This window comes from Myxocyprinus asiaticus, chromosome 33 (genome assembly GCF_019703515.2).
Source record: "Myxocyprinus asiaticus isolate MX2 ecotype Aquarium Trade chromosome 33, UBuf_Myxa_2, whole genome shotgun sequence".
Taxonomy (NCBI): domain Eukaryota; kingdom Metazoa; phylum Chordata; class Actinopteri; order Cypriniformes; family Catostomidae; genus Myxocyprinus; species Myxocyprinus asiaticus.
This window is the reverse complement of record NC_059376.1, coordinates 31,176,066-31,192,396: the sequence shown is the minus strand read 5'-3', so window position 1 is coordinate 31,192,396 and position 16,331 is coordinate 31,176,066. Positions and strand designations below refer to the sequence as shown.

Here is a 16,331-nt window from a genome sequence, read left to right as displayed (position 1 = left end):
TACCCCATCCAACTCTCTCTGTGCCTGCTGTGGATCTTTGCCCTCAGGATAGGAGGGGAGAAGAGGAGAATGGAAGAGGAGCACTCACAGATAATGCTGCCTTCAAGTCATGTCGAAATTATCATATTTACGAGATGAGAGTACATGAACGCTACCACAATGTCGTATTTAAGAGTGGGAAACTCTGGATTTTCTTTAAGCCCAGATTTTCCAAGTAGAATGGGTGTCATTTAAAGATTTATATCTTTTATCAGTATAATTTTTTGTTTGTGCTTTTCCCAGAACACATTACAGCTTTACAGAAAATCAGCTGTAATGTCTCAATAAAATGAATAACCAACACTCCTGGAAACATAATAAACAATTTGGTTAAAAAAAACCTGAGTTTCTATAGCTTGGAATTATTTCAAATTTAGTCCCGCTGTCCCCATAGGCAAACATACATTTTTAGGAAAACTATTTGCTCTTCCAAAAAAAAACAAAAAAAAAATTTATTTATTTATTTTTGCATGTTTATTAGGGGCTACTAGTGGAAAATGGACAAAAGGGAAATGGAAAATGCACAAAGCAGTCACGCTCAGATCTCAAGAAGTTAAAAGGACTTTGACGAAGCACAACAGAATGGAACAGATCACAGAGGTCTCAAGACTTCACACACCATCTTAAAAATGCTCAAGACACTCAAAAAAACAGCACGAGTCTCGATGCAACAGCCAAAAATGTCTGTCTGCATGTGTTTGGCTATAGTGCCAGTGCTTTAAAGGGGATACATTTAAAGATGCAAGTTCCCCAGAGGGTTTTACCATACTAACTCTCCAACAGCTAAAACACAGTAACATGTTTGCACGCAAATTAAAGCACCACCACTAAAAAATTCACTAAAACAAGTAAAATACACAACTAAAAATAAAGAATAAAATTGAAAACTTGTCAACCTCAGTTGTTGAACAATTAACCGAGCATAATAGCCCATCCCAGTTTTAAATGCCCATCATGTGGTACTGTAATTACATGTCTCTCCAGCTCACAAGTAGAAACATCCCAGGATGACTTAAAGGCAGCATGAGAGCCAGTTGATGAAACAATCTTTAAACTTCTGAAGGAAAAGATGTGGGCTATTAATGACACCTTTATTCATTTGTCCTTGAGTGAGTGTCTCCCCCCACACACATACTCATCTCTCATTTCTTTGTACCCTCCCCAGAACCCCCCTCAGAGGACCATTAGCAGACTGAGTTGTTATTAGAGTTGGCATTTGTTGAGGTCTGGCCCCCGCATTGGCACACACTCATACGCAAACATTCACATATACATTTACATACTGGGAGTCCTGCTCTTCCTCCATCATCAGAGGGTCTTCTATTATTCTTCATTTGTCATACATACACATAAGTATCACATAAATGTTACCCACCATGCACACTAATGCACTTCCTAAGGGAATAGTTCACTCAAAAATTAAAATTCATATAATTTACACTTACCTTCATGTTATTCCAAACCAGTATGACTTTCTTTCTTCCATGGAACAGAAAAGGAGATCCTAGGCACAATGTTAGCCTCAGCCTCCATTACCTTTTTTTGCATCTTTTTTCCACACAATGAAAGCATATGGTGACTGAAGCTAACATTCTGCCAAATATCTCCTTTCGTGTTCCTCAAAAGAAAGAAAGTAATACAGGTTTGGAACAACATGAGGATAAGTAAATGATATTGGAATTTTATTTTTGGGTGAACTATCGCTTTAAGCAAACGCTCACAGACTCTAAAAGTGTGCATTCAGTAACCATTTTCTCTTCTCTCATTTACTGTAATAGTCATTCTCTCTCACTCTCTCTCTCAACTCTTTCAGCATCATCTTCACTCCTATCCTCTTGACAGTCCTCCCTCTTTTTTTGTTCTCACATTATTATTTCCAGCAAACTCTGTCAAAACATGCACTTGCACCCTGATCCCAAAAATATGTTTCCTTGTTGCTTCCCCCTCAAAGTGTGACATCCTGGTGACAGGCTGTCAGCATGTGTATGTCTATCCACATCAATTCAATTCCTCATTCATCCATCCATTTCTGTCTTTTTAACTCCTCGTCTCTTGTACTCTCTTTTCATGCCATTAAAATCTGCAATAATATTCCCAAAAGTGTTGCACCACTGTTCTATATTCAGAGGTTGTTCACCCACATTCCCGTAGGACAATCTACACCCAGAGCGAATGTACCCATTTCCCAGTGCTCTGCCGTTGCCATCAGCCTGTGATATTTCCAGCTCAACTGTCTATCAATGAGGCTGCTAATACGCTATATTTGGGAGTTCTTCTCTAGAGATCTGGAGTCTGGTTTGAATTGGGTGGTTCTTTTTGTCACACAGCCAAACTTTTTAATCTTTTTAAAGTCTAGTCCACATTGCAGCTTATTCTGGTCAAGAACCACCTGCTTAGATGGGAAAAGACAATCTACAGTTGGGTTTTGCATGAGGTTTAGGGGCAGGTTAATCTAAAATTGCATGTAACATTTGGTGCATGGCATTTCCTCCATCAGGTCAACCTGTTCTGAGCACGGTGAGTAACAGTTTAAGTAGCATTTACACTTGTACTAGGCGGTCCTTTTCTAGTTTCTTGACTTCTGTGGAGAGCTGGTTTCTTAAGTGCTTAATTGTAATGTTTTGTAAAGGCTGCGACCTACCTGTTGGACGGCGTGGAGAAGACAGCAAGGATGATGTCTCTGCCATGCATGCGGATGATGGGACTGGTGGAATGCAGGAGGTTGAAGTAGAAGTGGGAGTCTCCCGGGATAGAGCAGTTCAGCCGTGCCTTCAGAAACGACGTCCACTGCTTTTCCAGCACACGCTGTGAACCGCCCTGATCATCTTTGCAAACACGCGCAACACGAGACACAACCACCTAAGGTGTACAAACACAGACACGCAGCAAAAACACATATAAAGGCATTTATAATGTTAAAATAGATCTGGAATGTTGTTATATCTGAGATATTAATTATGAATTTCTAATGTACACATTACAAACAGTGATGTGTCCTTTCCGTAACCTTGCAAATCTCTTAATCCTTGTGGATTTCAAGCAGATCTTGGAAACACGTAGCTGGTTTGTTTAATATGACGAATACAATTCATTCATGAAAATGTCAGCATTCTCTAAAATGGGTTCTCCGAGCCATTTCAAAAAAGCAGAATCCAAAGCACAGTGGGTTTTTGTTCTTTGAGGTCCAGCACCAAAAAAAAAAAATGCTTGTGCAAGCAAACTTCTGTTCTTGCAGAAGTTCTGCATTGCTAATTTTTGAGTAAAAGGAAGCCTTGTTATTCGGTAAATATGTTTTTCTCAGTTTTCAGTAAATTATATTACAGATGGTATTTTTGTTGTTGTGAAAAATAACATCAGCAGAAAAAAACTTCAGAAAGCCTAAATTAGACTCAAAACAGTTTTGTAGGGCATGATTATTAAATAAAATATTTAGCACAAATACACAAGGAAAAGGCCACGCCATTGTCTGACTGGAAATACAGTGGTTAGTATTGACATTTGAATAATATTTCCAGACAGGACATACAGTAACACAATTACTTTCACCCCTTGCTCCCTCCCTCACCCTCCCTCACTCTACTGATCTCTTTCTAACTCCATATTTACTCCTATTAACTCCTTTCCCATTCCGGATGAAACATTTTATTGCTCATGTGTTTTAAATGTCTCAGACAATTCTCCTAAAATTCCTTAGGAGAAATATACTGTAAATTGACCCAAATGAGATAAATGTTGACATACAATAAGAGTATAGTGCTAAACTTAATGTGAATATCATAGCCCAGATTATTTGGTCTTGGAGAAATTTCATGAGAAATGTTCGAGTTTATATTGACCTTTGAGTGTCAATATTGTGTGCTTCCAACTTTGTGGCAACATTTTGGTGAATGCCCTTTGTCTGTTCCAGCATGACAATGCCCCTGTGCATAAAGTGAGGTCCATAAAGAAATGGTTGAAAACCGAGTCTGGTGTTGAAAACTTGACTTGTCTGCAAAAAGCTCAGACCCAAACCCCTTTGAACAGCTTTGGGGGTGAACTGGAACACAGACTGTGAGGCAGTGGTATTTGTGATTTTTCTTTGACAACTGCCCATCCTCTGTCATCCTTTGCCTCTTACCTTCTCCAGGTAGTTGAACTCCATGGCCATCTCTCGGAAAAAGAAGTAGACATGTGGCCCCCATTCCACAGCACTCACAAAGTATGGCTCTGAAACAGAACAAGCAGGACCAAACCATTACAACTTTCTGTTTAGGATACAATATTACTGCTCTCTCAGGTCATATGCTTTCATAAGTGCAGATCTGAATGAACTACAGTGTTAAAATATGATGCCAGTGTTGAACTATCAATATGGCCATTCTCTAATCAGTAAACACAAAAATATTTAAAATGTGCAAGCAAAAAATTTTATCCAACTGTGGCAGCGGGGGCGTGGTCGAGCGTCCGTCCGGAGAGAGAGAAAGCGGTAAGGGCGCTTGCACCTGAGCTAGATTATGTGAAACACCTATCCCTAATTCCAGTGAGCATGGGGAGAGTGGCATATAAGCAGCCACACCACCAGCAGAGAGTGAGAGAGTCTGGCACAAGGAAGGCCACGGTGCTCCTGAAGCTGCTACGTTTAATCTGTTATGTTTGTGAAGCTGATGTGTTTAAGTTACTAGTGCCTGTGAAGCTAATGAGTTTAAGTCTACATGCCTGTGAAGCTGATGAGTTTGTGAAGTTGTAAAGCATTGAAGTGGCCGATTAAAAGTCCTACCTGAGCCTGGAAAAACCTGCTTCCCTGTGTTCTCCTTCCTTTCTGTTTGTGAGCTGTTACACCAACATTTTACATTTTCCGTATCATATTCTTCAACTATTATGGATTTAGTATGGGTTTAGCCTCTACACTACCTGATTTTTCCAGTGATCTTCAGATGTGAGCTTCATTAACATTATCGCCGGCCAAGCAGAGGGAGAAGAAGCGCGCCACACCATCTATCAGCTGGAGGACGTTAATCACTTGACTATCGGGACTCTGTGCTGATTTAATGGCTCCAGCAATGGAAAAGCACATAAAATTGTCCTGACACTGAGGCCAGGGTCTTGTGTACTGGTCAAGTGACCAATGAGCTTCTTTATTTACTGAAGAACTGACAAGACATCAAGCTGATCTGAATGTTTTCATCACACTCATCACACTCAGCAGCATATCATCACAAACGCTGATTGTAATCCATAGTGATTCTGTCACCAAGTGGTTTTTACACTAAAATGACATCAGAAAGCGGAGACACAACAGTGTTTTTATTGAACTTCTTTACTCACTGAAAACTGCATATGGACATATGCGTTCTACAGCAAGCCTCAAGGGCATAAATACACAATCTTTCACTTTCACAAGGAAAAGTTACTCCATGAATTGCACCTGGCATGTTTGGAGCACTTGTTTCAGAACCTGGTGCGATTTCTCCCTTGGATTGCTTTGTTTAGGCATATACTGTATAAAACAGCAATTGCACTTGGATCCACACCAAAACAAATCTGGATGAAAAAGAAATCTGTAGGTCAGCTTGTCATTGTAATTCATCATCAAAACCTGGGTATAGCCTTTTAGCGGCGATATTAGATGTAGGCTGTTCTTCACGATTGCTTCTCTCTTTTGGATAAGGGCAGAACAGACACAGGTAGGACGGAGTCAGCAACGTTTTGACAGATAAAAACTAGGCTTCACTCTTTCTGTTTATGTGTGTGTGTGCAAGTGTGTGTGTTTGTGTGCGGGTACGAGAGGGAAAGAGAGAGAGCTCTGTGACCGTGAGAACAGATTTTTACAGTTTTGGTCCGTTTTAAAATATAACCTTTTGAAAGCGATCCAGAACCAAGAAGAAAATGCAAAATTGTACCTAATTTAGTCCCTGTTTCTGAACAAATACAGCAAGCTACAGTTCTGAAAATGCCCTAAATCACTCTTTAACGATTGTTTATGCTCACGCGGTACTCCTGTTGTTATTTTGGTGAGCTCCACGTGATAGGGAATCAGAGAGAGAGAGAGTTGCGGTGAGTTGGTATGTTTGTCACCCCTCTACCATTTTTTATCGTCAAGTGTGTCAAACCTCCGACTGAAGAGAGCGAGATCTCAGCAAAACAGTCTGTATGTGTGACACCCTCGGACAAAATCGAGTTGTTTGGAGTCTGCTCTTATGAAGTGTTTTTTGATGAAAAAAGAAACAAATTAAATCAGCTCTGAAAACCCAAAAAATCTACCATGATGGTAGAGAGCTGTGTAATCTAACTTTAGGCCCTTTCCCACCTACAGTCCTGGTACTTTTCCCTTTGTAACTTTCTAGATGAGAACTCTTAAGAGAAATGGCACACACAAGAGACTTTTCCCCTCTTGCATTCCCACTCACAAAAGTAAACCCTGTAGTAACGTCATGTAGTATCAACCATTTTTCTTGTGAAGTTATTTGCATGTGCGATTCAATAGCAGCAACAGCAACAACAACAAAATCAACAACACCGATGGAAGACGCCAGGATCAGAGCTACACTTTTGTTTAGGCTGTTTTATATGAACTTTGGCTGCAAAACATAGGTTTAAACAACATATGGTTTAAAAGTTAATGGTTTAAACAACATCGGGTTTTGATGAATGGAACTCTCCGAACAGTTTAAAAAGCACCTTATTTCATCCTACCTTCATCCATCCTTATACAGCCTCTGAAGGCAGCATTTTCCAGTTTTCAGATGCAGCTTTTGTTTTCAGGTTACAGATTAAACTGGGCACGTGAGCCGCGTGTGCGGTGTTGTAGCCGGAGTGAGAGATGAGACGAGGCGGCGAAAGCATTCTTTAACCACACAGCACACGCTGAACTCAGCAGACAATATGTTGAATATGCACTATAAACCTATTTATCAACACAATCTTTTACGATAGAGGCTTTTATGACTCAACATAAATTGCTGTACTGAAATACTCTTTCATTGACTTAAAAAAGATGTCTTTATGCAAGTTAACCACGCAGTAACAGGCACGTAATACTTCCCTCATGTAAACTAGATTTAATGACGGTTTAGTGTATAAAGTTCAATTACCCACTCTCACGATAAACAACTGATTATTTGTATCCATCATCCCAGGAAAAATCTGATGTAATAGTAATCCAGAAATCACTTTATTTTCTGTATAGTCACACAGTAAAGCACTTTGAATTAAACTGAATTTGAGAGAGAGACAGAGAGAGAGAGAGAGAGAGAGAGAGAGAGAGAGAGAGAGAGAGTGGATGACTTAGAATCAGAACACAGATGTGCTTTCATTACACTGCTGCATCAGCAAGAGAACGCATCAGTATACAGAGCATTGGCGCAAAGGAAGATGGGAAGAGAGGGGGGCTGACATCAGGTTGTCTGCTTACTAAGATGTGGATCCTTACACGTCTATCGACCCTGACATTAACTGACATGAGGGTAAACAAGAGCTTTCTAACAACTGTTATAACACATACATTAATGCACACAAACACTACTTAACTCTCTCTCACGCATAATACACACACAAACAGCATTAATATTACATCCATGTGTTGACTCTGCACAGCTACCTCTTCCTGTCAACTAATGTTTGACGTCTTTAGTACCTCTAAACCATTTGGAGTCGTGTTTCACTGTTCGCAGAGCAGGATTGTCCCCCAGACTCCTGTAGATCACGGCATCGATGGCCAGGAAATCAGTCACTGTTGCAGTGTAGAGATTGCCTTCTGTAGAAACAACACACAAATAAACTCTTTAAAACCTAGTGAGCTACCTCACAGTCTACTGCCTACATAGGCAGCTGTCTTTCAAGGCAGCATCCTCAAGCCACTTCCACATTAATCTGTTGAAGTTTGAAAACACTGAGCCCAACACAAATAGCGCTCCGCATGAGAGATTTCAGTAGAATTTAGCATTAGCATGTTGCTAAGCTAGCAACCCGATACTCTAATAAAACTAAACCCTGCTGCAAAAACAGCATAGAACAGCATGACTATTCTGGTTTATACTCTTAGTGCTGGTCTATCTGTTGGTGCCTTAAAACACTGCCTCAGTAGGCAGGTTTTGGTGTGTCTGTCCCACTTTCTCACTTATAGACCAAAAATATGGTCTCAATATACTTTCGTCAGTGTAATGCATTTTCATATATTGAAAATGATTTAATTTTCCTTTAGGTTTGTCCAGGCAGGAAGCAGTAAAGCCATATTGCTGTGCAGAGAATGTGCAGTATGTGTGTGATTAAAGTGAGAGGCACACATAAATATTGCTCATGGACCGGCATGTAATTAAGTTAAAGAATAACACCACACTGCTTTGACAAACATGTCTATATATATTCCTGTAATATGCAGGGATGGTTTGCAGTCATGTACATTGTGTTAATGCTAAAGGCATTAAAAAGAAAACCCCAGCTTATACCAGCTTGGTCTGGTCTGGTTTGCTGGTTTTAGAGAGGTTTTGGCCGTTTGTCAGCTAACCAGGCTGGAAGATCAACTAGACAAGTTTAAAAAAGTTAAGAACAGTAAACCATCTTAGGCTGGTTTAAGATGTTTTTTTTTATTTTTCTCAGCAGTAAGAGAAAGACAGGAAGAGAGATGGCAGGTGGCAGTCTCACCTGCAAACAGGGCCACATTGGCATGTTTAGGGTCATAAGGGCATCTAGCCATCCCACTGACCGTTTCACCAACCATCTCAAGAGTGTCTCCCTACAGCATACACACAAACAGAGAGAAAGAGAAAATACATTAATTATTTAGAGGCAAAAGTTAACCTTGCAAGGCCCAACGTACAGAAAGTAGGTGGACAACTGACACCTGTGAAATAAGTGTAATCTTTTCAAATATACAGTTTGCTATTCCAGACGTGAATACAAAACAAGAGAAAGAGAGAGAGAGAGAGAGAGAGAGAGAGGAGAGAGAGAGAGAGAGAGAGGGTGTAGAGTAAAACTAACAAAAGCAGAGCTAAAATAACATATGCAAGAAATATAATTAAAAAAACATCCACAGGCGGTTTATAGTACAATTACAGTTCAAGCTGAAAGAAATAATGAATTACTCTCAGACCATTAAAACTAACTATAAATAAACCTGTGCGCGCTCTCTCTCTGTCTCTCTCCATCCTCTTATGTCTCTAGAGAGCCTCTCAAACTCTTGACAGGTGTAATGTTGCATTACAGGTATGCAATAATTCTTTTCATTACTCGGATATGCAACAGTGTGTTTAAAACCCGACAGACTGAATCCTGCAGAGTTTTGCTTACACAAACTTTTATCTGTTTAATTCCCTTGATAGTTTCTTGATGCATGTGGATATCTGTCTGTTTGTGTGTGTGTTTGTGTGTGTGTGTGTTTTGCCCTGAAAGAGTCAAGCTATGGAACACTGTGAATCCAGCAGAGTGAATGATTAGTAATTACATGTTTTTCTCTTTTATCCAGCGGGTTGCGTATCATTAGTGTGATTGGTTTAGAAGGGGCGTCTCTGATATGCGATGCATACGCAGCGGTGCTCAGGCGCAATGTTTATGGATGGGGTATTGAAGTTGATGCTACAGATGGAACTGTAGTGGCTAAGACCCTCCATTAATGTGACTCACATACGCTCGGGGCGATAGAGTCACTGGCCAGATTGATGGAAGGCAACACACACACACACACAAACATACATACACTCAGAGTCTTGGATTCAAACAGCATGCCCGTTGAGTGGCATTACCATTCTCTTAGAATAAAACATACAGAAAACCACATCAGAGTCTGATTAATGACAGCTCTCTGCTCTTGGGGCCAAACAGCTTGATACTTTTAGGGGTATTGACAGGCAGGCAGGTGGAGAAATATAGTAAAAACAAACAGCAGGGTAATTTTTTTCTGCCTCAGGTTTTTGGAGAGATTACCATCGAGGTCATATATGTTTTGTGACCTGTAAAGTGGTCCTTTCATGTGACGTTGCATGACGTTAATGTGAAGTAGAGCACAAAAGGTATGATTCATTGTCAAAGTATTTGAGCAAAAAACAACAAAAAAGATGAAATGAATGAAATCTCTGTGAGAAATGAGTAACACTTTACAAAAATTTTCTATTCTGTAGCTAAAATATAGTCTGACTCTTGATGGATGTACTATAATGTCAGCTTCTACATCAAAAAATGTAGGTGTTATATTTGACAGCAATCTAACCTTTGAAAAACTAATTTCCAATATTTGTAGAACTGCATTCTTCCACCTCAGAATATTGCAATGTTGCGACACATGCTATCTGTTTCTGATGCCAAAAAACTAATTCATGCATACATGACCTCAAGACTAGATTATTGTAATGCATTACTAGGTGGATGTCCTGCAGGTTTAATAAATTAACTTCAGTTAGTTCAAAATGCAGCAGCGAGAGTGCTAACTAGAATCTAGAAATATGATCATATCAGCCCCATTTTGTCGGCGTTACATTAGCTACCTGTTAAGATTCGTATTAATTTTAAAATTCTGTTAATTACTTACAAAGCTTTGAATGGTCTAGCTCCAAAGTACTTAAGTGACCTTCTATCACGCTATTATCCATCGCGCTCACTACGAACGCAAAAGTCAGTCCTGTTAACAATACAGAGAATATCAAAATCCACAAAAGGAGGAAGGTCATTTTCATATTTGGCTCCTAAACTTTGGAAAAGCCTTCCTAGCAGTATTCGGAACTCAGACACACTCTCTCAGTTTAAGTCTAGACTAAAGACTTATCTATTCAGCCAGGCATACACCTAAATTATCCCTCAGTTCATAGTTATGCTGCTTTAGTTAGGTCTGCTGGAACCGAAAACTTCTCTTATTCTTTAACCCTGCTTTAAAGTGAATGGCATCTGTGCTAATTTTATTATATTTCTTTCCCTGTCTAAACCTCTGGAGGGGATACCAGAGCCTGCCAGATCCATCTCCAGTCCAGCCTGATGTCCGATTCCCACTGTGTCGCTGAGTGTTGATGACAAACTGCAGCATGTGCCAGCCAGACTTCACTTCAGTCTACTAAGATGGACTTCAAAGAGGATGAATTGATGCAAACTCAAAGACATGGGATTCTTCATAAGACACTGTCTGAAGCATGGGATGGAGTTCACCAAAATTACATGCCATAAAGTTCCAGCCGGACTGTGATGCTCCTCACTGAATGATACCTATATCAACTTGGTCAAAGGAGGGAAAACACTCTCTTAAACTACATAGAAAATGAATTAACCATTAACAAAAGCCTTCATCGGCCAAAATCAAAGGACAATGCATCTATGTGTATTTCCTCAGTTAATTCGGGATGACTTCAAGGACTTTAACACTAAAACTTAGTGTTAGTTAGTTATAGTTCATACAAAAATATTTTGTTTAATCATTGACCCACAACACTTATTTAGTTTACTAATTTGAACCACTAATAGTTCTAAACATAAATAACTAATACTGGCATTATATTCATTCATTTTCAATTATGTTATAGCATAATTTCATGTACAGCTGCTTTGAAACAGCGCTCTACAAATAAATTTGACTTGACTTATTCGGTAACATTAGTTAGTGCTTTTGGTATCATGATCTAACAATGAATAATAATATTTTACAGAATTTATTAATCTTGGTTAATGTTAATTTATCAGAATACACTATTATTCATTATTTGTTTATGTTTATGATACACTACCTATTGTTGTAAAATTTTAATGTAACTTTTAATAAACTAAATCTACTTTATGTATAAATAACATTAACCAAGATTAAGTAAAAGTATTATTCATTGTCAGTTCATGTTAACTTTTACATTAAATTAATTTAACTACTGCAACCTTATTGTAAGGTGTTAACGAGAAATGTAATGGACTGCATAAAATAAATTGGGTGTGGGAAAAATGTAACAAGAAACTAGATTTTTACAATTTCGAAAGAAAATGTGAGTTGTGATTGCCCATTGTAGGCACTGTGGGCAAGGGCGTTGCTATGCATTTGTAAAGGTGTTCTTAGTCATTTTAGCATGTTGCTATGTCAGCCTAATGCCAGCCTAATCTCATGAACATTATGTGACTGTGGCAACATTTTTGCAAAGCAAAATTACGTGGTTCATTACACGTTTCGCTGTAGTTTCCTAGTGAAATGTCCAGTGGGGGGCGCCAAAAGCAAGTGAAATGGTATCGTAATCAGTCAAGGTTTTTAAGGTGAATAGTAGATGAAGGTTTTAATGAGCAAAACGTAACTCCCTAAACTAAAACTTTAACCTAAACCTAACCAGTAGTGTTCTAAAAGCAAATGAGAGGTAGACAAAACAAACATCCTTAGCCTAAACCAACACCTAAACCTAAACGATTGTGTGGAAAAAGTAAATGTGAGAGGAAAAGCACATTTGCTGAAGCATTCACGTCATTTTGTGTCATTTCTATGACACTTTTGTCTCAGCTTGCTTGTGAAATGGGAGCCAACTGGTCCGTGATAGCTGTGTGGTATGTGTAAACCTCACTTCCCTAGCCTCAAGAGGCACACTAGCGACTGATGCTAGAGGCTATAGCCTTTAGCCTCCTCGTTAGCACACCCGCCTCCCATTCTAGCTGACACCAATTCGAATCCCGCCAGTAGCGTATCGTGCAGGACTGGTTACACGTGTTTGGCTGGGCTCAAACCGTGGTCTGCTGAGTTTGAAGTCCAACACTCTATCAGGTGAGCTAACGTGGAAGCTAATCACATTGGAATAAGTGTTTAAATGTTCAAAAGTCTTTAATACAAGCATTAAAATGCTTTTTTCGAATGATGCATTATAGTAAAATTGTTTCGATAACATAGCAGTGTGCAAAAAAGAAGTGTTTATAAAGTCATAATCATAATCATTTGTGTGAAAGTGAACAAAACACACAATTGTTGTAGTGCCTCTAGGGTTAATTTCACAAGGAAACTGCGGACAAACATGGACAAGGCACATATAAGTCAGTATGCAAACATTTATTTATTTTAACGATCATTCTATGAGACTAAGGGGCCGTTTACACAACAACGTTTTCAACTAAAAATGGAAAACTTTTTATGCATTTTGGCTGTTCGTTTACATGACAACGGCGTTTTTGGGCCTGAAAATGCAAACTTTTGAAAATGGGTTTCAAAGTGCAAGTTTTTGAAAACTATGGCGTTATCGTCTCCGTGTAAACATACAAAAACGTGAATTTGTGAAAATGATGACGTCATGTGCACGCGTATTACGTGTTCAGTCTATAGGCATGTGCGCGAGTACTTCAAAACAACGCGCGAGACATTCAAAACTACAATGGCGGACTACAGGACTGTGTATGTGCTGCTCAAGATTAAGTTTATTGATGCTTCTCCAGCACGTGTAGATTTACTACATCACTACTATGACCAGCGATCGCCATCTTTATTATTTGTATTCACCGCTCTGTGGAAGAATGCTTATGTGCGCAGGCGTGTAATGTTTCTTTACAAAGTGACTTCGCCAACTACTGGCCTGGCATGCATAATACAGCATATTTAGTCATTTTCGCGGATCGTTTTGACAACGTTGTCGTCTGTACGCAAAACTTTTCAAAAACGCAAAAGAAAAACTTTTCAGTTTGTAGTACATTGTTGTCGTGTAAACGTACACTAGGTTGTGCTATGCAGTTGCTAGGGATTTGCTAGTTGGTTCTGGGTGGGTGCCAGAGTTGGTGAGTCACAGAATACATGTAACGGGAATACGTATTTAAAATACAAAATATAAGTAACTGTATTCCACTACAGTTACAATTTAAATCATTGGTAATTAGAATACAGTTACATTCAAAAAGTAATTTGATTACTGAAGAGATTACTTTGCATTTTATTGTCATTTGTTTCATTTAATATTTAGTCCTTTCAGAATGGAAAAATTTATACATATAAATGATGCAATCCAAAGTGCATTTGAACAGCGGTGAAACACTTTCTTATGATGTGTTACATTCATATGAGCAGACAGAGAAGTAAGTTTGAAGTAAGTTTGGAGCAGAAGAAATAGAAATAAACCTTGTGTAAACTGTCAGATTTACACTAAGCTAAAATGCTATTTCTAGCCATTTTACATGTACATGTTACCAGGCACGATCATATTTGTTTTATCAAGAAAATTCAAGTTAGATCATAATTTCTTTTTTTCTAGTAAGACCTTTGATATTAGGGCAAAAATTTTATTCTTGATAACAATTTTTGTATTGTTTTCCTGTAAAAATATCTAAAAATCCTTAAAACAAGGTCAGTTTGATTTATCTTGATTTAGAAAGAACACTGCATAAGATATTTAAGTTTTTCAGAGAATGTATTTTTAACGTGTATTTTGTCTTACTGTACTGACAGAGTTTTTATAGTGAAAACAAGTGAAAAAATCTACCAGTGCTGAAGAAGTAATCCAAAGTATTTAGAATATGTTACTGACTTTGAGTAATCTAACGGAATACGTTACAAATGACATTTTACAGCATTTATTCTGTAATCTGTAGTGGAATACATTTCAAAAGTAACCCTCCCAACACTGGTGGTTGCTAGGTGGTTGCTTACTGGGTTACATCAAAAGAGCCTTCCACTAAGTTTCTGTGATATTTTGGTTTCACTAGACACTGTATGACTTGGGTCCCACTTACAATTTAAAGTACTGCATCATTCATGTCAGTAGCACAAACAGGGGAGGATGAGCTAGCGTCAGGGATTTAAGTCAAGTCAAATAATTTTTGTTTGTACAGTGCTTTCACAATATGCATCGTTTAAAAGCAGCTTTACTGAAAATCTTTACTTTTAAATGTTTAAAAGCCCCCAGTGAACAGTTTAATACAAAATCATGCCTTAATGTCTTTAAGCCCCCATTGAGCAAGCCAAAGGTGACTGTGGCAAGGAAAAAAATGCATAAGATGTTTAGTTAGTGGAAAGAAAAAATTATTGAGAAGAACCAGTCAATCAGACTACTGTGTTTTGTTGGGGGAGTCCATCCTCCTTTGGCTTTACAGCACAAACATATGCCATTTTAATTTGCCCATATTTGTTAGCTATATAGTATGTGTAATACATATCATATATTAATTGAATAGATTAAGTGGAAAAAAAAGTTTAGCAAGCAATGTTTAAAACTGTAAGGGCCATTATTGAGATTACTGATTAGTTGTCAAGAACAAATTAAGAACAAATGTGAGTTGTCTTAGCAAGTACCACTAAATTTATAGATCCCAAGAAGGTCACCAAGGTATTGTGGCAATAACAGGCCAGAGAGATGGTGATTATCCAACAGAATATATGTTTGTGTCTGTAATATACGCAAGTTTGTTTCATGCTTGCAGTACTCACTGTATAATTGGCACACAATGGATTGAAGGCGTTGGTCCCGCAGATAAACAATCCTCCCTGCCGGCTGAGCAGAACCTTCATGTAGTTACGGCACTCATCCTAAAAAACAACACAAAGAAACAGAAAGTGTGCAATTTGTCACCTAAATCAAATTCCCAATAATAATTTACTCTCAGAATGACATCACGATTTCCAGCACTTTTCAGTTTTATTCCAAGGATTGTTTGCATCTGTACAAACAATTCACTTGGCAAACCAGTGGCACGCCAGAGTGAGTCATTCAGCTAAACCGCGCTTCAATTGAATGCACATGTTTGAGCACTGCACCTGTGACTGGCTTTGAGACGTGAAAGAGAGACGCTTTATGTTAGGCCTCCTGTATGCTACACCCCTCAGTGTTACCTTGGTAATTTATACATTTTTGTTAAAAGTGCTGATTGTTCATTTCTAATTTTACTCTGCACTGTTATTTTATTTTAGGCAGATAAGAGATATATTTAATAGTAACATACAATGTTTGCCCCTTTATTTTGGACCTTTTCCCTTTTCATTAATTGAGACATTGAGAGTGGAGACAGGAAACAGGAAACGGGAGAAGAGTGGGATCGAAATATGTCACGGTCAAAATAATGTCACAAAGCCAGATTTGAACTTGGATCGCCCACACCTAAGCACCACCACGCAAAACGTCAAATCACTCCATCAAGGCCAAGTTTTTGACATCAAATTTACATTTTGTTGTAGTCTTCTCTGGCTCCACCAGACTATTGGGTTGCAAATAATCTTTTTTATTTTATGGATGTATAATTTTCATTATTATTATTTTTATTATGTTCTATTACTTGTGCACTCCATTTGCACATTGCTCTTGTTATTTAACTTTATTTAACTTATTTTCGCAATACAATGCTATGACAATACAAATGAACTATTTGTGCCTTGCCAATAAAGCACACTTAATTTAAAATTGAAC

At 38.4% G+C, this 16,331-nt stretch overlaps 1 protein-coding gene across 4 annotated transcripts in view; it reads right to left on the bottom strand.

Moving 5' to 3' along the window:
* The window catches only part of LOC127424442 (semaphorin-6B-like), a 166,200-nt gene that overhangs the window by 50,186 nt on the left and 99,683 nt on the right, over positions 1-16,331 (bottom strand). For all 4 annotated transcript variants that reach the window (XM_051669671.1, XM_051669674.1, XM_051669673.1 and 1 more), the window contains exons 6-10: positions 15,359-15,457; positions 8,659-8,749; positions 7,652-7,771; positions 4,157-4,245; positions 2,681-2,898 (exon numbers count right to left, since the gene is read on the bottom strand). In XM_051669671.1, coding sequence (XP_051525631.1) covers positions 2,681-2,898; positions 4,157-4,245; positions 7,652-7,771; positions 8,659-8,749; positions 15,359-15,457 — 617 coding nt within the window. The remainder of the gene's footprint in view (positions 1-2,680; positions 2,899-4,156; positions 4,246-7,651; positions 7,772-8,658; positions 8,750-15,358; positions 15,458-16,331) is intronic.